At 31.0% G+C, this 26,012-nt stretch overlaps 3 protein-coding genes and 5 non-coding genes across 9 annotated transcripts; all 8 read left to right on the top strand.

The window, feature by feature from the left end:
* The first annotated feature begins 7,588 nt into the window (after positions 1-7,588).
* On the top strand, positions 7,589-11,964 carry LOC145555673 (valerianol synthase TPS8-like). Its single transcript, XM_081617419.1, has 7 exons — positions 7,589-7,693; positions 8,305-8,578; positions 9,323-9,683; positions 10,219-10,437; positions 10,751-10,892; positions 11,230-11,478; positions 11,665-11,964. The coding sequence occupies exons 1-7, from the start codon at positions 7,589-7,591 to the stop codon at positions 11,962-11,964; spliced, it is 1,650 nt and encodes a 549-aa protein (XP_081473545.1).
* Positions 11,965-14,858: 2,894 nt separating this feature from the next.
* Positions 14,859-16,721, top strand: LOC145642629 (thioredoxin H9-like). The gene is made up of 4 exons (XM_081693820.1): positions 14,859-14,888; positions 15,565-15,681; positions 16,293-16,415; positions 16,575-16,721. The coding sequence occupies exons 1-4, from the start codon at positions 14,859-14,861 to the stop codon at positions 16,719-16,721; spliced, it is 417 nt and encodes a 138-aa protein (XP_081549946.1).
* Positions 16,722-18,185: 1,464 nt separating this feature from the next.
* LOC145555672 (eukaryotic translation initiation factor 2 subunit beta-like) lies at positions 18,186-25,848 on the top strand. Of its 2 annotated transcripts, none has more exons than XM_081617418.1 (10): positions 18,186-18,336; positions 18,545-18,585; positions 19,264-19,357; positions 19,576-19,631; positions 19,732-19,783; positions 19,901-19,995; positions 20,765-20,910; positions 21,369-21,511; positions 21,852-21,937; positions 25,512-25,848. In XM_081617418.1, the coding sequence occupies exons 2-10, from the start codon at positions 18,550-18,552 to the stop codon at positions 25,581-25,583; spliced, it is 780 nt and encodes a 259-aa protein (XP_081473544.1). In that variant the 5' UTR covers positions 18,186-18,336; positions 18,545-18,549; the 3' UTR covers positions 25,584-25,848. The 2 variants fall into 2 exon arrangements, with proteins under 2 accessions (XP_081473544.1, XP_081473542.1); XM_081617416.1 differs by having other exon boundaries at positions 18,187-18,336; positions 19,898-19,995.
* On the top strand, positions 22,477-22,558 carry LOC145557192 (small nucleolar RNA SNORD34). Its single transcript, XR_014092243.1, has one exon. It is a non-coding gene; the product is annotated as a small nucleolar RNA SNORD34 (small nucleolar RNA).
* Positions 22,878-22,961, top strand: LOC145557190 (small nucleolar RNA SNORD34). The gene has a single exon (XR_014092241.1). It is a non-coding gene; the product is annotated as a small nucleolar RNA SNORD34 (small nucleolar RNA).
* Positions 23,287-23,370, top strand: LOC145557195 (small nucleolar RNA SNORD34). The gene has a single exon (XR_014092246.1). It is a non-coding gene; the product is annotated as a small nucleolar RNA SNORD34 (small nucleolar RNA).
* On the top strand, positions 24,378-24,457 carry LOC145557191 (small nucleolar RNA SNORD34). The gene has a single exon (XR_014092242.1). It is a non-coding gene; the product is annotated as a small nucleolar RNA SNORD34 (small nucleolar RNA).
* LOC145557194 (small nucleolar RNA SNORD34) lies at positions 25,168-25,248 on the top strand. Its single transcript, XR_014092245.1, has one exon. It is a non-coding gene; the product is annotated as a small nucleolar RNA SNORD34 (small nucleolar RNA).
* Positions 25,849-26,012: the final 164 nt, after the last annotated feature.

Below are 26,012 nucleotides of genomic sequence, written 5' to 3'. Positions count from 1 at the left end.
TTGTGGATTTTTGTGGTTATGTTTAGGTAATTGGCGGGGATAAAATATTTATTGGGTTAGGTAATTAGAAAGGTCATGGGTTGGGTTATGTTTAGGTACTTCGCAGGGTAAATTATTGAGTGGGTGCTGGATATTCAAGTTATTAGAGCTTCCCTCTCGGTTACAGGAGATTTTGGAATCAGTTTTTCACTTCTGTCCTTATGGCTCTCTAAACACCAAAAATTATTAGATTTGAATATTTTAGGTTCCTATCTAGCGCCTTACGACGCCCGTTAGCAATGTCGAACTAACATTAATCTAAGTGGATTAGGTGTGTAATACAAAAGGTCAAGAAGTTTCACAAAAGTGTATGTGTATATAATTTTTTATTTTTAAAATAATTGTTCTTTATAACTTACTAGTTTTATGTGCAGAAGATGCTCGAATTGTTGATAAAATTTAGGACTTTTAGCTTGAATGTTCATTAATACGGTCATATAATCCCTGTTGATAATGCAAAATATTTATACATACAATATCCTATCGATTATTTATAGAATAATGTACTTTTTGTAGTTTTGTTTATAAATAGATATTTATATTATTATTGACTTGAAATTATTGTTATTGAATTCAAATTATTTTTACAGTACTGAAGTATTTTTACCAAACCAAAATTATTTTTATCGATTAAAACTTACTTTTATTAATTCTATATTATTTTTTAAAACTAAGGGTCTGTTCACATTTACTTAATTTCAGTTTAGTTCAGCTCTAATCAGTTCAATTCAATTCAGCTCCAATCAGTTCAGTTCAGCTCCTAATTTTCCTTTCTCATAAAATATTAATTTCAGCTCAGTTCAGGTCAGTTCAACTCCAATCAGTTCAGTTTAGTTCAATAAATATGAACATGCCCTAAATTAAATATATTTTAAATGAATCTTATTTTAAAGAACTTTTTGGAGCGAATTTTATGATGGAAATAAAATCGACCTATAGGATATTTATTTAAAGTTAGGATTATTTTTGTATATGTGAAATATTAGAAGTATAGTGATAATTAAACTTTATACAACATTTTTATTATAAAAATTTATCTAAAAATCCCTTACATTAGCATCATATATGCCACAATAATTCCTATTTGTCGCATACGTTGTGCGACATTTATGCAAAAATTAAAATGTCAAGTGTCGCTATCTCGTGATTTGGCTGCGAAACCAGCTTTATTTATTAGTGATATGATACGAATCATATGATTGCCAGCCATATTTTGTTTTTATTTTTATTTTTCCTTATAACTTTATTCCAGCTGTGTTTTAACTTTTTTATTATGTCACTTATTTCCAATGTCACATGCATAGGCGCAATTACTATTTTTTTGTACTTTATTTTAATAAATGAGAAATTCACGTGATATTTTTTTTAATTAAATATAAAAGTTGCACTGTTGCACACGCACATGCACATGACTTTTTGTAAAGGGAGTATAGTATTTGTAAATTAATTACAGTATTTGTCCATTTGAGAGAGAAGGGGACATGCATACACGGATACACCTAACTACCTAAAGTGACTCAATAATGTGTAGATACTCCATCAAAAAAACAAAAAACACAAAAAAACAAAAAAACAAAAAAAAACAAAAAAACAAAAAACAAAAAAAGTTACAAAAATGAATATATGAATAATTTCGTAGAACTGAGCCGATGTTTATTAGGTGGATTTGATGGGATCATGTGTCGAGTTACGAATGGAGGGAAGAGGTCTAAAGGGAGTTTCGATTGAGGCGGATAACTGAAAAAGGAGGGGATTAGGGGTAGGGCTGGGTTGCAACACCGGCGTAAGGGATGGGTTGCACATTAGGGTAAGGGAAGGGAGGGGAGGGGTGGGGTGGAAAGGATGGTCCGATCCGGTAAGGATAAGAGGTAATCTGTTTTTTTTTTTAAAAAAAAAATAAAAATTAATTTTTTTTAGACCAATTACAACTTGACACGTGACACATAATCTATTGTAATAGGTCATTGACTTTTGTTGACTGGTTTGGGATTGAAGAAAGTAAACAACCTTCAAAGTTGAGATATTCCAGAATAACCTATAATTGAGATTATTAAAAAAAAAAAAATAGAGTAAAGTTTGGATTATTAATAGGCAGAATTGGCCTCAACACCCTAAAGTATGGCTTAGGTACATTGAGCACCCTGAACTATGCGTAGTTGTCAAAACACCGCCAACTATGGTGTTAAGTGTGACGCGTGCCTTATATGAAAATTATATGCCCCTTATTTTATTGGAGGAGGTGAATTTATGTGTGTTAATTGGATGGAATACTACATAACTGTTATAGAGAGTGAAGATTCACCTCATCCCGATGAAATAAGTTCCCGGAAATTTTCATTTTGGCATGCGTTGCACCTAATAACATAGTTGGTGGTGTTTTGGCTACTACCCAAAGTTCAGGGTGCTCGGTGCACCTAATCCATACTTCAGGGTGTTGCAGCCAATTTTGCCTTATTAATATTAATTTTTCCTATTAAAAACATAATTTGTCTTAGATCAGATGTTATCATTTGTTGTTTGGATGATATCAGTAATTACTTGGATAATATATATTAAATATCTAGGTTGGATGATATAATTCTTTGGATGATATAATGATTAATTGGTTGGATGATATTGTTAATTGTTTGGATAATATGATTGTTATCTGTTATGTCTATGATATATATCATGCATTGCTCAGATGATATCCTCTTTTGAATCTATGATATCATCTATTGTGTCTTTGATATCATCTATAGCCTGGATTAGGGGTGAGCAAACCGGGTACCTGACCAAAATTTTAGGACCCGAACTTGGAATTGGTTGGAACCGGGTCCTAAAATTTGGATCCGGAATTGGAATTGGTTCAACCGGGTCCTAAAATTTAGGAATTGGTATTGGAATCATCGGGCACCGGTTCCGGTTTCGGGTACCCACTTATGTATGTAATTGTTAAAATATAATACAAATTATAAATCTTATTTTACTTAGGTTCATTTTTAGCGTTTAATACTTATATTTATATATGCATTAAGCTATTTGTATTTATGTTAGGTATTAATAATACTTTTTTAATTTACAAATTAGATACATTCAACATATTTTTATTATTTAAAATTTTTTTAGTTTAGCATATATTAGATAACCGGGTTCCCAACCGGTTCCAGTTCCAAAAAGTTGAGAATTGAATTGGAATTGGTTATAACAGGGTCCTTAATTTATTACCCGGAATTGGAACCACCGGGTCCAATTCCGGTTCCCGACCCGCCGGTTCCAATTCCGGGTACCCGGAATTTTTGCTCACCCCTAGCTAGCCTGGATGATATCCTCTATTGGTTATATGATATCATTTATAGGCTGGATGATATCATCTATTGTGTATATGATATCATCCACACATCATCCATTACCTGTGTGAAATCATTTATAGGCTAGATGATATCCTCTATTAATAATATAATATCCTTTATAGGCTGGATGATATCTAGTATCTACTATTAGTTATATGATATCATCTAAAGTTTTAATTATTATTTGATTTGTATTTGATATAAAGTAGTCATAGTTATTTAATGGAAATTTTGTAAAAAACCACCTTTTATAAGAAATATTTTGGCAAGAAATTACCTTATATTTTGCAATATATGACGACATACCTTAATCATTTATTATTATTATTATTTTTTACAATGACACACCTTAATCATTTTATTTTTGCAATGACACAACTTTGGCTGAAAAAGACGGTTTGACCCTGTTTCCCGTCAAACCCGACCACGGTCTTAAAATCACTCTCCAACTATGCCACCCACCAAAATGCCACCGAAACCGCCTTACCCACCCCACCAAATCCGCCTTACCCACTCTATATATCCTCTAAAGGCAGTTTCGGTGGCGTTCTGGTGGGTGGCGTAGTTAGAGAGTGATTTTAAGTATTCATGTACCTCACATGTGGTCGGACAACGCCGGGAAACAGGGTGTATATATATATATATATATATATATATATTATATATATATATATATATATATATATATATATATATATATATATATATATATATATATATATATATATATATATATATATATATATATATATAAAAGGTGGTTTCATGCAAAAATTTATTATAAAAAGTGGTTTTTTTTTTTTTTTTCAAAATTTCCTTATTTAATCCATTATTCTCTCTCTCTCTCTTTTTAAACTACTATCTAATATTTAGTTCTGTCACTAGAATAGTGTCTGTGTATCGCACGGTAGTAATAATTTTTTTCCATAATTAATTTGTGATATAAAAAATGAGGCAATTCATATGAAATATACTGATGCAATGTGTATAAGAAAATTAAAATAATAAGGCCAAATTATTAAAATTAAATTGAGAAAAAAATTATAGTTGATTAGTTGTGTTGAAAATATTTAAAAGTAGTACACATTATATTGCATTAATGATGCATGTTTTTTCCAAAAATAAATATACAATGTACTTTTAAAAAATATGCTAAGTAAAATAACAAAAAAAAAAAAAAATAACGATGATACTCCCTCCGTTTCAATTTGTTAGTCCCGTATACTATTTTGGGCGTTTCAAAAAGATCTACCCATATTGAATGTATTCCACTATTAACTTAGTTTTTATTTCCTATTTTATACATAATAAATTATGAGTGATTAGATTAATTTATTGTGAATTAATAACATGACTCTATGTAAAGAAATTATTTCCTTGATTTATGCAATTATTACTAATGCTTTCCTTAAAAAAAATCAAAAAAATTAAATAAGGCAAACTATTTGTGAATTGTTTTTTACTTTAATACTAGATTCCAAATACTCACCTTTTCTTATTTTATGTGATAGATTCCATATGAGACTATCATATTGAAACGGAGGGAGTATCATATATTGTTTTTGCAGGAAATTTTTTAATGATAGTTTGACATGTGTCAAAAAGGATGTAAGCATGTTCTGTTTTAGTGTTATTTAATAGATAGATTGGTAAAAGTAGATTATTAAACAATCTTTTCTTTGTCGTGGCCTCGAGGGATCGACCATGACTAGTTAGGCATTATTTTTATTAGGTGCGCGACATGCATATCTAATTTTAAGTTAATTTGAATTGGCCGAAGCTGTCAAAATTTATTTATTTTTGTAGTTTAATATGCGCACGTTAGTCAATCTGATTATTTTATTATATTACATACCCTCTTCGGCTCTTCCTCAACAATATCTTATCTTTCCTTACACAAAAAAAAACAAAAAAAAAAAAAAAAACTTGTATTTGATGAATAAAAGTCTGTTCTATGCACTCAGTGTATTTACTCGTTAAAATTTGCTCATTTATAAAAAAAATTTGCTCATTTTATAAACGAGCAATTTACCCAGGTGTACGGTACATTCGGGGTGTATTTAACAAATTCTATTGATGAATCACAAATTGTATTATTCTAACTTCGCTGTATTTTGTGATCAATAATACCAAAAAAATTATTATATATGGAGTGAAACATGTGCACTTTTATAATTCATTATCGCAATAAAAAATTATATATAGCAGATCGAATATAGTGGTTATGTCATATGTCTGATTCAGTCTGGTTTCCTCTCGTTGTATGTTTGTATGAATTGTATCCTTTTGATTATGCTAATAATGTTGGGATTCTTTAGTCAAGATATATAATCTTAGAATGTGATGCACATTGTTATTTTGAAATTAATAATTAAATACTCAGAAATTATTTTTAGGATTTTTTGACTTTTACCACAAAAAAAAAAAAAAAAAAAATCAAGAAATTGTTTTTTACTATCAAAAATTTTAAAAGTTGTATTTTACCACTAAAATAATTTCTAATTTTTTTTTTACCACCTATTGTCAAGAAAACCGTTAAATTTAACGGTTAAAAAAAAAAAACTCTTCAATTTTCGTACGCAAAACATGTTGTTTATAGGTTAAGGGGGGGCATTTTGGCCCTATGGATTCAATTTTGAAGTCAAAATTGTCAAAAAATAATTGAAAATCCCTCGTTTTGCGTGTTTCATGCAAATCGAGGTATTTTTAAACACGTAAAAGAAAGAATTTCCGATCATTTTTTGTCGATTCCGACCTCAAATTGGTCCCAAAGACCCAAAATGCTCCCAGAACCCCTAAATATGTTGTGTTTGGCACAAAAATCAAACAATTTAAAATATTTCGTTAGGTTTTTGACGACATGTGGTAAAAAACAATTTTTAATTTTTTTTTTGTAGTAAAATAAAACTTTTAAAAATTTTTGGTAGTAAAAAACAATTTCGTGATTTTTTTTGGTGGTAAAAGTAAAAAAATCCTTATTTTTATGGATTGAAAATAAACCTTTTAAAAAAAAATCAAGATACATGGACTTATTTTAGCTATTTTTTCCCTTAATTTGTTTGAATAAATCAAAAATCGTTAAACAAATTGGTGTTAGATTATTGCCTCAAAAAAAAAAAAAAAAAAATGGTGTTAGATTATCCTGCTAATGTTACGGCTTTCAATTTTTTTTATTGGTCAAAAGGCGTACTTATACATTGCTAAAAGTAGCAAATACAAGAGGAGTTATGATGGCCCTCAAATCCTCAATTATTATTGTTACTCAATGGTTGTTTAGGTTGACATAAAACAACTTAGATGACTTTATAAACTGTGGATTAATAAATTTATGGGAATTTAATATTGAAATATATGCATTGCTATATGTTTAACAAGCTAGCTAGATCTTACTTGATAATTTTTATTTTATTTTATACATTGATGTAAAAATAATACGAGTAAGATTAGTCATCAAACAAGAATATTAGAGTAGACCAGGCTAAAATTGTATAAAAATAAACAAAACCATTTTTTCAAGAATTAAAAGAGAACAAAACACAAGTCTAATTACTCAAGGTAAATTTGTGACATATATTATTCCAAAGGATGGATTAATTAATACATAGTACACAATAATATGACTTATAGATCGAATTTATCCCTCAAACTTGCCAAAGATCACCCCTTTCCCTTGTCGACGCCCTAATAGATAGATATATAATCTACAAAAGTTAATAAATTATGAAAAAGTAAGTTTAGATAAGAGCTATCAATAATCTAGAAATTAATATATTTTGCATAATAAGTATTGTTAAGCTTCTAAAAAAAAAAAGGAAGGTACTCCATATTGATGAAGTTTAGAAAAATTATTAGTCCCTAGTATATTGTAGGTGAAAATCAACTAAAATTTAATTTAATTGTAACTAGAAATACTTGTAACAAGACTTAACCCTAAATTGAAACAACTTCAATACGTCATAAATGATTGACTCAACAACTACTACTTCCTACTTTTTGCCAAGTCATTGTTCCACTATAATTCATAGACCATGCAATGGCATGCATGCATAATTAAATTTATAAATAAATTCAGTTTTATTACAATCACATGCATTATAAATAGCTTCCCACTATTAATCACAAATCACAACTTCTACAAATCTATTCATTTTCCTTTTACTCTTACAAAACACTACGAGTTGTACACTAGTACATACCAACGTAAACTATTACCTAGAATGGAACCCATTCAAGCTAAAGTTGCTGCGGTTAGACCTCTTGCTCATTTTCCCCCGGACATATGGGGTGACCGTTTTGTTACCTTTTCCTCGGAAGACGTTTTGGTATATATTTTACTCCCTCTGTTTCTACTTAAGTCGTATTATTATACTTGGTTGAACACGTGCATATATAATTTTGTAAGAGTTTATTTTGTGGAGTATTATATGGATGGTAACATTGTGCATGCAAATGGGTGAATAAATAGAAATTATTCAAAAATTGTAATACGTAAGTTCCTAAGTTTAATACTACATCCGATACTATATTTAGTTGCAACAAATAAAAAATTTATATCTCATGATAATACTCCTTTGCAGAGCTAGTATATATGATTATGAAATCTCATTCAATTAATATTTTTATTTATAGGTATAATAATCTTTTATTACATCTAATTTTCTACCTCGTGCCAAAAAAAAAAAAAAAAAAAAAAAAAAAAAAAATCTACCTCTTATGATTATATTACAAAAGTCCACTTATACAATTATACTACTTATATCTTTCAGAGATGAAAAGTAAAAAATAAAGAACCGACTTTCCACTAGATCTTTTGCTGGATTTATGTTAATTGCTACAATAATCAAGAAAAAAAAAAAAAAAGAAAGAAAATCATTTAAAATTTCAAATTATTTTTTGTGATTTAATTTGTTGAGTTTACTATTATTACATGCAGAAAATGGAAAACTACAAAACACAAATTGAGCCATTGAAGCAAGAAGTCCAAATGATGATAGTAGATAAATCTATAGATTTGGAAAAGAAGATGATTTTGATCGATGCAGTGGAACGTCTAGGGATTTCTTATCATTATGAGAATGAGATTGAAGAACAATTGAGTTGCCTTTTTGCTCAACTTTCTCAAAATGGTTTCAATATGGACTATGATTTGAGCAACACTGCATTACAGTTTCGTGTTTTCAGGCAACATGGACATAAGATGCCTTGTGGTAAGTATCCGTGTTTAAATAAGGGAATATTTGGTATTTGCAGTACGAATAAGCAATAAGATGTTTGTCTTTTTAAAGTGAATATAGAGCAATGTTCATGAAATGTTTTACGGAGTAGAGATATCTTCAATCTATCTATTACATACTACTAAAAGCGAAATTAAGGGGACAATTGACAATTTATTACGAAGTATTAGATAATTATGGTTTTTACTTTATACAAAATCTAAAGTAAGCTTTCTAAAATATCAACTTGCACGTACAGTATAACTATTACATATTTATATGTTTTCACTCAAATGTTACTATTGTTTTAGTATATTTTATGCATTTTAATACCTGATGAATCAATTCATTATATTTGTATTTTTGGGTATATAATTATATTGTCATTATAATTATTTAATATTCGTGCATTGCACGGAATTAAACCTATTGCAATATTAAAGAAATACTTCCTCCGTTTTTTTAGTTGACATCATTTGACTTTTATACTATTCACACAACACGCTTTGACTTGCTTTTGTGGTTTATAGATACGATAAAACATATTCATGTGGGATTTTGTTTGACTTGTTTCAATGTATATATTTAATCAATATCTACTTTTTATAATTTTACAATGTTGATAATCAGAGATCTTAATCATTTAAACATGCGTTGACAAACGTGATAATAGAAAGATGTCAACTAAAAAAAAAACAGATTGAGTATTAAAGAGCTTACAAATTATTTGATATGCAGATGTATTCAATAAATTCATTGAATTAGATAGTAACAAGTTCAAGGAAACAACAAGCAACGATATAAAGGGAATGGTGAGCTTGTACGAAGCTGCGCACTTAAGGGTACATGGTGAATGTATCCTAGAAGAAGCATTAGCTTTTACTACTGATAACCTTAAAACAAAGGGGACTGAATCTGAACAAGCTCGCCATGCATTGAAACAAGCTGTGCACTTTGGCATTCAAAGGGTAGAGAGTCGCCATTTCATTTCTTTATACGAGGAAGACGAGTCTCGAAACGAGACGCTTCTAAGCCTTGCTAAGATTGATTGCAATAGGATACAACTGTTGCATCGGCAAGAACTGAGCCAAATTCTAAAGTCAGTTTCTTCATCTTTACACTATTTTTTTCTTTTATAACCTTTGTTAATTTTTATGTTATACAATTGTTTTTTTATATCTCACAAATAATACCTGACCCAAAGTTAATAGTTGTTTTACATGCATAGCTTGGTTGATTTTGTTGTGGCTTAGTTTATACTTCGTATATATGAAAGGGTACATAGAATTGTTATTTGACTAAATTATTTGAAATAAATTTATTATTACATGGCACCTTGTGCAGTTGTGTTAGTAAATATTCGGCAAATACAAGTTTATCTAAAGCGTGGTCATATATTCAATACTTTTGGTGAGCTATCTCATTGCTCTTTGCAACTTGCATTTACTGTTTGGTGAAAAAATTACACATGTACCCTCAGCTAGTATAAAAAAAGACGCATATACCCCTCCAATGTTACGTAAAAAGACGATTATACCCTTAGATAAACAAATTTTGTTTATCTAAGGAATTAACTAGGCACAGCTCATAAATATTTGAACTTATTTATTTTTTTCTCTAATGTTACTTACTAGGTGGTGGCACGACTTAGATTTCAAAAACAAGCTTCCTTATGCAAGACAAAGATGCGTGGAATGTCATTTTTGGTCGATATCTATGTACTATGAACCTCAATACTCTCTTGCTAGAATCCTACTTGTGAAAGTTCTCCTAGTGATTTCGATATTAGATGACACATATGATGCATATGGCACGTTTGAGGAACTTATGCTCCTCACTGAAGCGTTTGAGAGGTAATTAATAACTCATAGAATTGATCAAGTATATCGAATAATGTGTTTATTTCTTCAATATATATACTAATATACATATTAGAGACGGACCTTCATTGCGGTTCCCCTTAATTTTTCTAAGTTATTGGTTAAAACTTAAAAGTAATATAATGTCTAATAGTTATAATTAAAAAATTATGACGCAGTGGTTAAGTATTGTTATTTGTGAACAAATGGTAAATCAAACCTTGACCCCTCAAACTTTTTAGCCCAAAATCCGTCACTGATACAATAACATGTATGTAATGCTTTCACATATATTGTTATTATACAGGTGGGACTTGAACGCAATGGAGGAGTTTCCTCAAGATTATATGAAACTCGTTTTCCAATTCGTCTATGACATCTATGAAGACTTTGCAAAAGAGATGACGCTTTTAGGAAAGCCTTACGCTGCTGAGTTCGCAAAAGATCGAGTAAGGCCAACAATTTTAATAAAAATTTACACCCTAGCTTGTTCCATAACGTTGCTCCCATCATGCATTATTCATGATATCAAATTAAATGAAGAAAATCTTTATTTTAAAAACTATTTTGATCAAGCATTTAACTTTTATAGCTTTATACTACTTCGAATATATTAATGGTCAAAGTTAAGTAGAGACAATTAAAGTGCAAGTGAGCAATATTTTTGCGGGATGGAGGAAATGCAACAAATGCCGCCCTTTTGGCTTAATTGAACCTACTAGATACAAGTATATGATTCCATGGTTGGAACCTATATAACATATATATGACCTAATTTTAATTCAGGTGAAAGATTTGATAAGATGCTATTTTACGGAGGCAAAATGGTACAACGCAAAATTTGTGCCAACATTTGAACAATATATGGAGAACGCAAGGATCACCGGGGTTGGTCAACTCATTGTTACCTCTTGCTTATTGGGAATGCAAGAAATTGTGGAAAAGAAACCATATGAACAAATTATGGAAGCTCCAAAGGCCATTAGAGCATGTGAGATCATTGGTCGTATCATGGATGATATAGTTAGTCACGAGGTATGTTGTATGTATTTTAGTTATTTTTACTATACATGATTTGTTATGTTGTTGTACACTTGTATACACATGTTACAGGTCAAAATTTTCAAAACCTGACCGCGTGACTAATAAATTCTATATTTATCATAATGATACGTACTATAAGTATTTGACTTTTGAACATCGATTTAAACTTAATAATAGGAGGAGCAAGCTAGAGGGCATGTTGCTTCAGCGGTGGAGTGCTACATGAAGGACCATGGCATGACTGGAAAAGAAGTGGTGCTTATATTTAACAAAATGGTTGAAGATGCATGGAAGGATTTGAATGAAGAGTTCCTAAGCAACGGTGATGAAGACCTACCAAAGCCGGTTCTTAAACGTGCCCTTAACCTTGCTCGAGTGCTGGATGTCATTTACAAGATCATTGATGGCTACACTTACTCTGCTAAACTCATCAAGAATGAAATAAACACAACTTACGTTCAACCTATTCCCCTTTGATTATGATTCTACTCTCCATTTTCATTCAACTAATAGTATGCTTGTGAAGGACTTCATATAAAGATGCACGCATACCCTTTACTTTTTAAGTAAGACCAAGTAAAGCCTATATGGCTATATGTGTAATAAGGTTTATGTTGTTGGTATATTTCACATTCTCCAAATTCTACTATTGTTGTTGCTATTGTAATGTTATCCTAGAGATGATGATTCTTAAAGTAAAAGCCCTAAGTTTTCCTAATGAAACATTAATATTATTATTATTGTTAACTTTCAAAGCATCTGTATTTGTTAAAGGATGTCAATACATTATTGTTATATGCTCAAGTTATAAACCTTCGGCAAAGGAAAGTCTTCTGCCCAAATATAAGATTAATTAATCAGCGCATGGTTACATCCTAGTATCGCTTTTCAATTGTCACATAATAAAATAACAACAAATTAGGTTGTATTATTAAAAAAATATATACGATGTATGTACTAATCTAATAGACAATAGATGTTTGATCTTTAAATTATTTTTTGATTTTTTTTTAATTACGAACTATTAAATAGTAAAATGAATTAAATACGGATTAATAAAAAAAAAACTTAGAATCTAACTAGAGGGTTTTTTTTTTATTTTTTTATTTTTTTTATTTTTTTTTATGTATTAAAAACCATGTATGGCATAAAAGCAGACATTTTTCATAAGCATTTAGCTCGCCAAATAAGCAAGACATTATTTCAACCATTTTTTTTTTTTTTATTTAAAAAGAAATTCATACTTCGTATTTGAGTTTGAGATATCCGCCTGACGTCTATCAATCCCTCACCAAAAAGTTTTTTGTTTTTATTATTTATTTTTATTTTTTATATTATTGTTTTAATTTTTTTTTTAATTTTAAATCATCCCTCACCAAAAAGTTTGACATAAATAAGAAATAAGGTGCACTGTCTCCTCCTTAATTTACCATCAATTTCACGAGGGATTTGTAGTTAACACAAATATATTGAAATAATTTTCCCCTATCAATCAATCCTTCCAAAATGCGTCGGAATTTTTTATGATACCCATAATTTTGTTTATGATCTGGATTTTGTTGACGGCCATTCCTTGGTGAACAAATCCTTCAAGGTATCCTGTTAATTTATATTTTTATTTTTTATTTCACTAATTTACCATCCATTTGATTTATGATTGTCATCAATTTGAAATTGAAATGAATGAATATGGTTAGAAATTTTGGTGGCACCTATTTTATCATCAATCAAAACTCTTGTTGCATAAAAATTGAAGGTGTTAACCTTACAAAGATTTAATTTTTAGCTTTAAAATAAGTGATTAAATTTTAATTAAGATGGAAAGGAAAGAAGGAATTTTGGGGCTAATGAAATGTTGTTTTTTTTGGGTGCAAAATTGATTTTATTTTCACTGTATAGGTTATTTGATAGAGGCCAAGTAAAGTTATCATGTAAAAAATTAAGAAAACTTGACAATTTCAACATTTCAAGGAGCTCTTTAGTCTAAGCCTAAGATATCATTGGCACATAAGGAGTATAGAGTTTGATCCCTAGATTCCTCTTGAAGTGCAAAATGGGATTTATTGGGTGTGTATGTGTGTGCACACGCGCTTATTTATTTAAGGTTGAGCGTTATAATGGTATACTCCTTTTGTCTCTTAAAGATTACCTTTTAAGAATAACTTTACTTTTAAGAGCAAGACGATAATGCTGTAGCATTTAGGTATGTTAGAGACAAAATTAGCGAGACCTCCAATTAATTAAGTTTGTGGTCCTCTATATCCATTCATGGTATGGGTCAAATTCTAAGAGACATTAAAAAATGGGAATCGGAGCATAATCTTTGAGGTACAGAGGGAGTATTTCGTATATTCAAACACAAAAAGTCTTTACAAGGAGCTCTTTCACCTTGAGGTAGATTAAGATGGCCTAGACATAGTTTGAAGTCTTGAGATTAGTCATATATTTGGAGATCCTTGTACATATGGAAGCTAAGTAATAGAACCAATTCATTAGTTTGATAGATTGACATATGTCCTTTTTGGTATCCATCGCGAACACCTCCAATTCTTTGTGCTGTGGAATATTTAGGGGTCAAACAATAGCATTAGAACCTAATATTATTGTCTATGATATTGCAATGTCACTTAATGAACAAAATGCATTTTTTTTTAACTGAGATGCACCTGTACACGGTCTAATAGAGCTTATGTATTGAATAAGAGGTGTTAGTGGTTACTGAGGAGATGATTTGTTATTCAAGAGTTAGCTTAGGATGGCTCTATGGTGCTGCATTGTGTATTAAATAAGTATATGAAGTTAATTATTCTACTAGCATGTACAACTCCTTTGAACCTCGAACAGAAAGCATTCACATCTATTAGATTTAGTTTCCAAAATGATTGAAAGGAATGCCTCGAGGAGTGTTCTTGAGACTATTAATTTCGTAGCAAATTAGACTCGCTTCCTTACTCAAGAATGGATTATTGTGTAGCTTCCTGCAAAAGCAAATGAGACGTTAAAGACTTAAAGGGTGAGGCTCATGGAGAATGCCTTGAGGCTGCTTTAGTGTAAAAGCCATACCTCTGCCTTATCTAACTGAATGGCCTATAAAGTTTCTTAGTTATAGTAATAGAAATTGTGAACATTTGTGTTTGTGTGTGCGTGTGCGCGCGCTACTGCACGTGCACCTTAATATTATGTTGCTTGATACTGCATCTGAATATTGAACTCTGTAGTATGTACTGAATATTTGGTGAGTTGGTCTCATATACACCTCTTGTCTCCATCATTAAGGCCACATTTTTCTCTTGTTCAGAGTATGACTTCGCCTCCATTCCTTTCTTACAGGAGATTGCTTTAATTGTAAGAAGGCTGGCTTCCCACGCTTAATGGGACAGTGCTGGTCCTGCTGTAGCAGGGTAAATTTCTTATCTTGGATTCTTCATTGTATTGCTGTTTAGTCTTCACCAGCATAATAAGTGTGATTACTAACTACATTATTGACTTCATTTTTTTTTTTTTTTGGTGATCTCTTTTCTGTAATCATATCTTCTTATAGTAAAATATATAACTCGTAGTATAATGTAAATTATTGCTGTTTTTTTTTTTGGCATGAACGGGTGTTTTTTTTAATGCTAAGTAGTGACTCTGGCTATTATCGATTCGCAAACATTAAGGATTGCAAAGGGTCATTTATTTTTTATTCTCCTTTATTCACCTTCCTTAAATTAGAACACGTATGCAAAAGGGAAATGAAACTTGTAATTTTTATCTTTAGCAGATTTTATCATGTCTTGTACTCTTGTATGTTTATAAAAGAAATTTATTTGGAAGTTCCTGAGTCATTTTTTCTTGTATAACTTGTCCTTCGTGCATTGTGAACACTAGCTTTAGAACATACTTCGTCTTATAGTAAGTAGTTCATTTCATTGTGATTAAGGCAAATTTCATTGTGATTAAGGCAAAAGTTCCTGAAAGTGTACATACAATGGCTTTGTTTCTGTTTAGCAGTTTTTATTCTTTTTTATTATGCATCAAGTCATTAACTATGGATTATAAATGTACACCTTTTCATGAAATACTTAAATTTGATAGTTATGCAACTGCAAAGGAAATCATAAACTACGCCAAACTGGTGGAAAGGTTCAACATATAACCAAAGAAGAGAGTTGGGAAGAAAAAATAGCAGAGGCTAGGCGAAATGATAAAATTGTAAGTTATACTTTTCATCCTGTTTTTTAGTTTTTAAATCATCCTTAGAAAGCAATATGACAGTTTGCTCACTAGACTTACAACTAGTTATCTTCTACAAATTTGGCGTTATTGGATAACCTTTTCCAATTCGCACTCAAAACATTTTGTAGCAGTCTCTTCCTTGAGCTCTTTACATTACTCTTAGCTACACTACTCTTGGCTTTACTCAATGTGCTCTTACTGCTCTATTTACGTACCTTTGTGGAACCTTTGTCACTTTTATGGCAGTAATGTCATTAGCTGATTGAGTGAAAATATAAAGAAGCGGGATGACATATAGTCATGTTTACCTTACATCATATGAGCACTAGCATCTTACAAAGAGATAACTCTTCTGAACATTTCTTTGTATCGAGTTCCTAAGAAGCATGGTATATCCGTATATGTATGTCAATCACTATTATTGTCATCAATATAAGTTGGATATACAACATAAGATGAATGAACTCTAGCCTAACCCTTCAATAGTTTAAATTTGTGGCCAAGTTTTTTCTCTTCCTCACTTAATTAGTAAAGATTTCATATCTAGATACATAACTTAATGCACCCTTGATTTCCTTTTTCAACAGGTTGTGGTTAAATTTTCTGCAACTTGGTGCAAGAACTGTAAAGAGATAGCATCAACCTATCGTGATCTTGCTGACAAGCATCCTTCTTTAGTTTTTCTCTCTGTAGATGTTGATGAGATGACGGTAAGTATCAAGTATGCCTTTCATCTTAATTTTAAAGACATACTAAAAAAAAAAAATTAACCCCCTTCTTGTCATCATACAACTATATAATACTACTGTTAATATTTTGCATAGACTTGAGTTGTTTATTCAGTAATTGCTACTGTGTGATTCATGCAGGAATTTTGTACATCATTTGATATTAAAGCCACCCCAACCTTCTATTTCCTTAGATCTGGTCAACCAATGGATAAACTAGTAGGAGCCAATAAAGTTGATCTTCGAAGGAAGCTTGCTACCATTGCTGAATTATCAGCGAGGATGTGAATTTCAGACTGCCTTCAGAAGTTTTCCTGAAAACGACGACTTGTAATCACATAAGTTATGGTGTGGCTTGCTTTCTTGTGCTATTGAAGTCTTTTCTATAATGGTGTGGGAATGTGGCTTGCTTTCTTGTAGCTATAGAATTGAAGTTGTTCCCGTAACTTTAAAAGCTCTTGTACATGCTTATTCTATCAATCAGGAGAGAAGTAAAGCTTGACGGACATAACAGAAGTTGATCTGATATCTCTATATGTCTACTTTGTCAATAAAAATATGAATGTAATAGGTGTTGATCTTTAGGGCATTCAAAATGATGAATGATAGAACTTTGAAAACTAGACAATATTAATTATTAAATCAATGGTAATTTTTTTTTTTTGTATACATACTATGTACTGTATATAAGAAAAAAGGCAAGCAATAATTTTGGCCATGTTTGGTATAATGGTAAATGGCTTTTGAGTGTCTTTTTTGTTGGCTCGACTTTCTTATGTGGTTTAATAGCCAAGAAAAATATGCTTGGTTAATGACTTTTTGATTGGCTAAGCAGTGGGCTTTAAGAGAGATTTGAGAGACAAGGAAAGAATTGGAGGATTTAATTACCGAAGGGAATTCAACATTGTTGTTAATTTCCATCATTAGTTTGGACATAATGGGTAAATAAGTCAAACATTGAGGTAACTCAAACATTTCCAAAAACGCAATGGTATTTTGAAAAATTGTCAAATGTGACTAAGTGAGGGGTCCCTTGGGAAATTTCCCTTTGATTTTACCAAATGTATTTCTAAATAGCCTATAGTCAAGCAATCAAGACATATAACTAGTACTAAAATTCCGTCAATTCGGTTAAGTTAAATAATCAACAACCAATTGTCAACACAAGACCTTTTATTAAATCAACTCAATTTCTTTATTTCTGTCAATAAAAACAAACTTTATAATATTTTCATTTATTTACTTTCCTAGAGAATTTTGCTTTAAATATATTGTTGGGATCCTTGCTCTTATATCATTTAGGTCCAAAAAACAACAAGCCAACAAATGGTCATTAAGTTAACAAGATAACAAGTGAAAGTGTGAAGTTAAAATGATCACTAATATGTGAAAGGTACTATCACCTTGTTTGTTGCGACTGAAATATAGAGTAATATGATTTAAACTGAATTGAGCTAAACTAAACTAAACTAAACTTAGGGTCTGTTATCTTAAGCTAAATTTCAATTCACTTCAGTTCGATTCAGGTTCAATCAGTTCAATTTAGTTTAGTTCCTAATTACCTTCTTTCTTAAACAATTCATTTCAATTCAACTCTAATTAGTTCAATTCAGTAAATCAGAACAGACCCTTAATATTAATTTAGAAAATTACATACCTCGTGTCAATAAAAATCGAAAAAAAAAAAAAAAACTAAAAGACAGGGCCTAAGTCCATGATAATTTAAACCTAAACCTAAACCTAAAGCCCATTACAATTTACAAACATGTGTGTTCTTCCTTAAATTCCCAATTGAAACCCTACAACTTCATTTTTCGAACAATTTTTTTCGATTTCGTTAACAGTTCTATACAGAAGAGAAAAAGAACTCAGAAATTGAATTAAATCTATTTGTCGAAAATTTGTAAGTTTTTCTTTTTTGTTTTTAGATATTCAATGTGTTATCACTATTGCATTTGTTATTTCGAATAATAAAATTCTGCAATGAAATTTCTTAAAAAAAAAAAAAAAAATGTCATGAAATTTGTGTCAATGTCAAAATTAATTTACCATTTTATCAATTTCCAGGCATTCGATTGTTTTAATTAATTTACCTTTTTCTTGTTTTGCAGCTAAAATGGCGTCAGAAGACATTAACTATGATATTCCTGAGGTTTGTGCTCTTCTTGGTTACCCTTTGTTTCTTTTTCTTGTTTTAGTAATATTGAATTATTGATTTGTGATTAATAATGTTTTCAGCTTATAAAAAAATCTAAATATTGGTTTGTTTTGGTAAGAATATTGGTTTATTTGCTGCAAATTTGTTCAAGTTCTGTGGTATGCGGCATAGTATCATTATGCTAATCAAAGTTCTCATATTGTATGATGCAAATAATTAGCTTTTATGTGTGATTTGAAGTTATTAAGCTTATTGTATACTGTATGATACACTCTTTTACATACTCCTCTTATATGGATATGAATATGAAGATTTGTTTTGTTACCTTTAAGTGGAATAAAAAAATAATAACTAATGTTGTGTATCGCGCGATAAGTTAACTTTTGTGTGGTTTGAAGTGAGTAAGCTTATGATCCGCTCTTTGACATACTCCATTTATATGGGTACGGAACTATCCATAATGAAGGTTTTTGTTTTTACCCTTGAGCGAAAGGGAAAAACATTATTATATGAAAACCCTAATTTTGATTCGAGATGGCTCACATGGAATTGGTTTTCATATATGCTGCTTAGTGTTTATAGCTAGGCTTTGTTTCACGGTAGTTCAGTTAAGTAGTTATATTTATCTTAAATTCGTTGTGTGGTGTTAATTCTTATTTTTATATTTTTCAGTTAGGTTCATTTGATCCAACAAAGAAGAAAAAGAAGAAGAAAGTAACCTATGAAAACGTGGAACCCTTGGCTGATACAATGGAGAACATGACAGGTATAACCTGAATTACATTTGATTCATGCGTCCCATGTATATATTGAATATTTTCTTGGGTTTCCAATTTGAGATTGCTGAAAATTGTGTTTATTTTCTTAGAAAACATATAATTAATTGACGACAATGTAAGAAAATTAGCATGATTAGTGTTAAATAACAGTTTTCGGCATGTTAAATGATGCGGGTCCAGCAATACTGACTTTCTCATTGTGCAGTTTCTGATGGTGCTGATACATCATTTGCTGGTTTGAAGAAGAAAAAAAAGAAGCCAGTAAGTTGCTCTCTAGGTTCTTGTTATCATTCACGATCCTCTGATCTATTGTATTTTTTTGAGCTGCAAAAGTTTTTTAGCTTGTAGTTGTTATTTTCAGGTTGATCCGAATTTGTTTGATGATGATGTTGGTGAAGTAGAAGTGAATGATGGTAAGTGCAGTGGCGAGTGATTGAGAATGTATTTTTCCTGGTGGTCTCAACTTGCCTTTAGCTAATGCGTGTACATTCGTTCAGATTCTTATTGAATGTTGTTCTATAATTTAGGAGACATTGGAGAAGATGGACATGGTGATGAATGTGATGAGGTGCAACTACCTCAGTTCCCTTGGAAGGGCACTGACAGAAATTATGTTTACGAGGAAGTAAGTTTCATCACTTACTATTACTGAGCTTCAGAGTACTTGATATGCCACTGCTAATCCATACTATAGTCTATCTGATAGCCTAGGTTGCAGTGTCTGTTAAAGTCCTAGCCCCTTTAGCTGCAAAGAGGTTGCTTAGTGAAACTCTTGGTTGTTGGTCCAAGAGGTTGCTAACCAGTCCATAATAAAGACAGACAATTTCAAATTTGGTTAAGGCCATTTTCTTCTCACCTTATATTTCATTTATTACAAGTCTAATAAGTTTAGATAAGTTCTTATAAATTATAATTATATTAAACAAGGTTATGGTTAATATGTTTGATAAGATAAATTTAGTATTTATAAGTACAAATTATGTAAGTTTAGGAATCATATTTAACAAGAGTTTAGAAAAGCCAATTTTAGGGCTAAATAAGTTTAGTTTTGCATTCTTCACACATTGTTTGCACTAATTTTAAATCAAATAAGTTTGAAATAATACTGTTTTTGGTCGGTAAGTTTAGATCTAATAAGTTTGAAATAATACTATTTTTGTGTTGGTAAGTTTAGGGGTGATATCTTCAAATGAGATAAGTAAAATATTCTAGTGAAGAGTACCACCTTAATTTGTTATAGTCCAAAATTGTCCTTAACTCCTCATATAGGCTCTTTTTCATATTTGTTGACAATGGATAATGACTTATATCAATTGTCTATTATCTTTAAAGTCCCCTTATATTAATTATTATTTCGGCCCTTAATACCATTTACTTTTGCTCTCATATTGCAGCTTCTAGGAAGGGTGTTCAACATTCTCCGTGAAAATAATCCTGAATTAGCTGGGGACAGGCGCAGGACAGTCATGAGACCCCCACAAGTCATGCGGGAAGGAACCAAAAAGACTGTTTTTGCGAATTTTACGGACCTTTGTAAGATGTGAGTTTCTTGGATTTTTCTGTCCGCAATTGCTTCAATTTTCCTTTATTGTTCTTAGCAGATTATATTCCTTCCAGTGACTCACCGTATATTGTCAAATTATTATCATCACTCTTCTAAGAAAACCAAGAATATGAAATCTACTTTACACTTGCTGCTTTTTTGGGCATAAGTTACTTTTCTTTAATAAACAGTCCCAAAGAATATTTTTGGTATCTATAATAATGATTTTTGTACAGGTTGGTTGATGAATGTTGTGCTAGCTAATAGCTTATTCTTTGTTCTTTGTTATTGTCTTCCTTCACTCTGCTGAACCAGTGATATTCTGTAGTGACTTTATATAATTTACTCTAGTCATTTTTTCTTTTGTGATCGTGCTATCTGTCACATGTGTCTTGTCTTGTTGTAATTTTTTTGATTCCATGGAGTATCATGTTCTAACTTCAACCCCTTTACAGGATGCATAGGCAACCAGATCATGTGATGAGCTTTTTACTATCGGAGTTGTCAACAAGTGGTTCTTTGGATGGACAACAACGTTTGGTGGTAAAGGGAAGATTTGCCCCAAAGAATTTTGAAAGGATATTAAGAAGTTATGCCAGTAAGTTTACTTCTTATGTTTGGCTGAATAGGTATATAATTACGTTAATTTTGGTAGTTGGTTTCTTTGTATACAAATATTATTTCGTACATAAAGCATCTTCAAATCTTCTTAATTGCCTGCAGAAATTTTTTCTCTAATTCTGAAAAAAACTATTCTTTAGAAAGATTACCCTGAAAAGGCATTTACCAGTTTACCTTGCTGCATTATGAGTCATATATATTGTTATAATTATCTGTTTCTTTATAATTAAACTTCCACACTGTCTAGAGGCTTTTATCTGTTTGTTTGCTTTACTATTGCAATTTCCTACTGTTAATTGTTTATTTTTCTCCTGTAGATGAATATGTTATTTGTATGGGCTGCAAGAGTTCGGATACCATTCTTTGCAAGGAAAACCGTCTATTCTTCCTCAGATGTGAACAGGTAAATTTTTGTTAATTAATGCTTTTATTCTTCATTGTATTATAATAGTTTGTTTTTCCATAGTTACTTTTTATGTTATAATTCATTCAGTTTCTGCTTTCTTGTTTTTCCACTCTAATTATTGAGTATGGTTTTATGTCTTAGTCAATATCTGACTAGTCTTCACTACCCATATTCTTTGATTCAACAAACTTGTGAAAATTCTGTGTCATTTAAGCAATTCTACTCAGCTGCAAATATATTTTCTTTTAGCCAGTGTACTTTTGCAGTCTAGGAAGCCTTTGACAACTTGAGATTTTTATTTGTTTATAATTATGAAATGATTACATTGATGCCAGTGATTATCTGGTTAAATGGTTACCTAAACGGTATGAATATATCATGATAAATTGACTTTGTTCAATGCCTTTTTATCTATGCTGCACAAATCAATAATTAATCTGTGTATGAGGCCTTTGGATCAATTAGTATACTGTTAGAGATATTTTATTGGACTGTTGGTTAAAATGAAACTCAGTTTGATGATTTTTCCAAGAGAAGGGGGCCTGTGATGATCATTCAAAATTTGCCTACATTGTCTGATATAACAATGATAAAGCTACATTTGTGTCTGAGGCCTTTATTTGTCACATTTATTTGTTTGCCTTCTTTCTATCTGCTATCTCTTTTACATGTTACACCCTTCTCAGTAGAAAGTAACTAGGAATAGAAAATTTTGTATGTTGATGAAAAGTTTTTTAGTTTTCAAAATTAAATTGCTAAAACCGCATTTGAATATTTATCAAATTCTGCTTGCATCCCAGAAAATAAAAATGTCCATTTATATCATGAGCCTCAACTGGATACTTAACTTTACCCCTCTTATGGGATTAAGGCTTTGATTGGTTGATATCATGAGCCCCAATTCTCATGCTGGCCTGTGAGGTAGATGAAGTATTTTCAAGGCCTGTGATGATCTTTACAAATAATTGCCTACATTGTATGATTTTACAATGATAAAGAAATTTCTAGGTCTGAGGCCTTGTTGTGTGGCATTTATCTTGATGTGAACTTGTTTTATCAGATATGAAAGTCATTTTGGTGAGAGAATGAATTTGACTAAGTCATTTGGGTGTCTCATAAACTTAAGTTATTGGAATATGTTGGGTACTGGTGTTGAGAGAGGCCTTTTTGAACAATTTATTTCGTTTTCTATTCTGTCTACCCCATCTGCTTCTGAAAAACAAAAACACGAAAGAATTGGGAAAAGAATAAAAGATTGTGCATGCAAGGAATGTCTGTGAATGGGTTAGTATACTGTTAAAAGTATTGTGGTGGTTACAAGTGAAAGTTTGATTATATGTCTAAGAAAGGGCCTGTGAAGATCTTTCAAAATTTTTGCCTACATTGTCTGATGATACAATGATAAAACTATTTGTGTGTCTGAGGCCCTAATCTATCACATCTTGGCTCACTTTCTTTAGAGTTCATATTATTATACTTCGTAATTTTGTTGAAGACAAATGTCATCTTTTTAATCACAAAACATAATTAATGCGCTGATTGGTGTTTCTAATTTCTCTCTTCGGTTTAAAACTTGAGTTTTTAAAAAGTAATAAATTCTTCTTTTCAATGCCCAAGTTCATTCATTAATCTTTATGAAATTTAAAGAAAGATTACTGGACTTGAGCATTGACATGAAGATTTAGATGGAGTCGTCTATATAAAAATTCAAAAATCGAAGATAGTTTGGGGACTCCAATTGGTGCCTTAATCAAGTTTTTTGATTGAAAGAAGACGATTGTCTGATGATACGATGATAAAAATGCCTTGATATATAACTTATCTTGTCGCACCTTCTTTCTCCTAACTAACCCCCCAGTAAAGCCATAAGGTCTATATTTGCAGCTGATCATGACAAAAAATTGGATTTAGGATTTTGATGATTATTGCTTTATTGATCAGGATCAGTTGCAGCTATCACTTTTGAAATTTTATTAAATTCTGCTTGCGTCCCTAGAAAGGCCAAAAGCTGATCAGTCTGCCCTCTCTTTCACAACCGAGGATATTATACTTGCATCCCTAATAGTGTTGTTAAAATTTTAGTCTCAAGGCTGACAAGCTTTCTTTTACTGAGAATTTTAGTTAAGCTGACAAGCTGATCAGTCTGCCCTCTCTTTAGACAAGCTTGCCTACATTGCATGATATTTTGGTGATGGAGAACATGAGGCTGAGGCCTTGCTGTGTCCTTTCCTTTTTCAATCCCTCAATCCTTAATTAATCGTTCATAATTTAATAAGTAAAAAGGATATATAGAATAAGTTCTAGTTAAATTTTTTGGTTCCCACTCTTTAAATCTATATGACTATATTTGAAATATATGGCTTACTTGTAATTTATTTTTTGGAAAAATTCTGATGGCTTTAAAATTAGTAACTTAAATGTTATGTCACATTGTAGATGAGGCCTGTGATGATCTTTCCAAATTTGTCTACATTGTTTGATTTCACAGTGATTAGAAATAAAATGTCTGAGGCCTTGGTATACATTGTTGTGATACGTAGTATTTCAGTTGAGAGGGACTGTGATGACCTTAAAAATAATTTGCTTACATTGAGTTGGACTGAAGACGTGACTGTTGCTTAGAGAGTCTTTGTTTTTATGGTTATTTTCTTTTTAAGTCCCCCGATCCCAATAATATTTCTTATTTTAAGAGGAAAAAAAAAAAAAGAATCGATAGAATAAGTTTTAGCTACATATTTGGCACCTACCTGACTCCATCCAAATATATGAGGTATATTGCTTACATTGTATGTATGGTTATTTCACCAAATACCCTTGAGTTTCAACTTTATTCATGAAATACCCATGAAATTTTTTAAATTCATTATATACCATTCAGCTTTTCGAAAATGTCACGTCTTTAATGACTAACGCTGTTAACTCCGTTATTTATTTAAGGTTAATTGTGCCATGTGACAGCTTCTGATAGGTTGATTATTAATTAGTTATTTTTTTGTTAATCAAATAATTAATTAAGAACCAATTAGAGCCTGACACATGGCACTATTAACCCTTAATGACTATCGAAGTTAAGGAAAAAGACTTGTCATTTTCGTGAAACTTATGGATATATAGTGAATTTGAAAATTTTGGTATTTCGTGAAAAAAAACCTTTTTATTTACTTATTTTTAAGTTATGGTAATTGGCTACTTTGATTTGTGACTTCAATGTTATGTCACATTGTCGATGAGGCCTGTGATGATCTTTTGAAATATGTCTACATTGTTTGACTTAACAGTGATGAGAAAATATTAAGTCTGAGGCCTTATTGTTATATACTTCATTGTTTGTTTTTTTTACTTGACATAGTTTGATTTTTGCGCTATTCACAATCATTTGCTTTGAATGTCTTTTGTGATTTTTATGTAAGAAGAAACAAATAGTCATGTGGGATGTTGTTAATTATATCTAATTGAGAATTTAAGTTATTGATGGTTAAATTTTGGTAAAAATCAATCTGTAGTTTGGTTTAAAGTCATTGCATGACATGTTTTTCTTTTGATGGGATGACATGTTTTTCTTTTGATGCAGTGTGGCTCTGCACGTTCTGTAGCTCCTGTTAATCGTGGGTTCGTTGCTCGTGTTGGTCGCCGTAGTGCTTAGTGATGGAGGACGTTATTATTCTGGGTATAGTAAATAAAGTGCTCATTTTGGTCTTCTGGGTTTCACTTCATGTAAATTTTTGGCAATAGTGTGGTGGTGGTGGTGTTTTGTTTTCAGTCGGTCGGTACAACTTAATAGATAGATTACTCACAAAATAAGAATATCCTGTTAACTACCATAAATGGATTACTTTTGATTTGATACCACGTATATACATTTGAAATCACAGGTATTCAGTATAAAATTAGCTTTTCTATTTTGCTTAGTTTTGTTTTATTATTGTCTCAATTCAGGGTTATTTCAACCAAATTGTTATTTTACTGGTTGCAAAATGTGGTTGTAATGAATTGTCAATCGCGGCAATTGACACAACCGCCCTTTCATCGATTCAAAGCGTACTTCTACCTCCCACCTCGAGCTCAATAAAGA

The sequence above is a fragment of the Chenopodium album genome, chromosome 8 (assembly GCF_948465745.1).
Source record: "Chenopodium album chromosome 8, dcCheAlbu1.1, whole genome shotgun sequence".
In the NCBI taxonomy this organism is placed as follows: domain Eukaryota; kingdom Viridiplantae; phylum Streptophyta; class Magnoliopsida; order Caryophyllales; family Amaranthaceae; genus Chenopodium; species Chenopodium album.
This window is presented reverse-complemented; position numbering and strand designations above follow the sequence as displayed.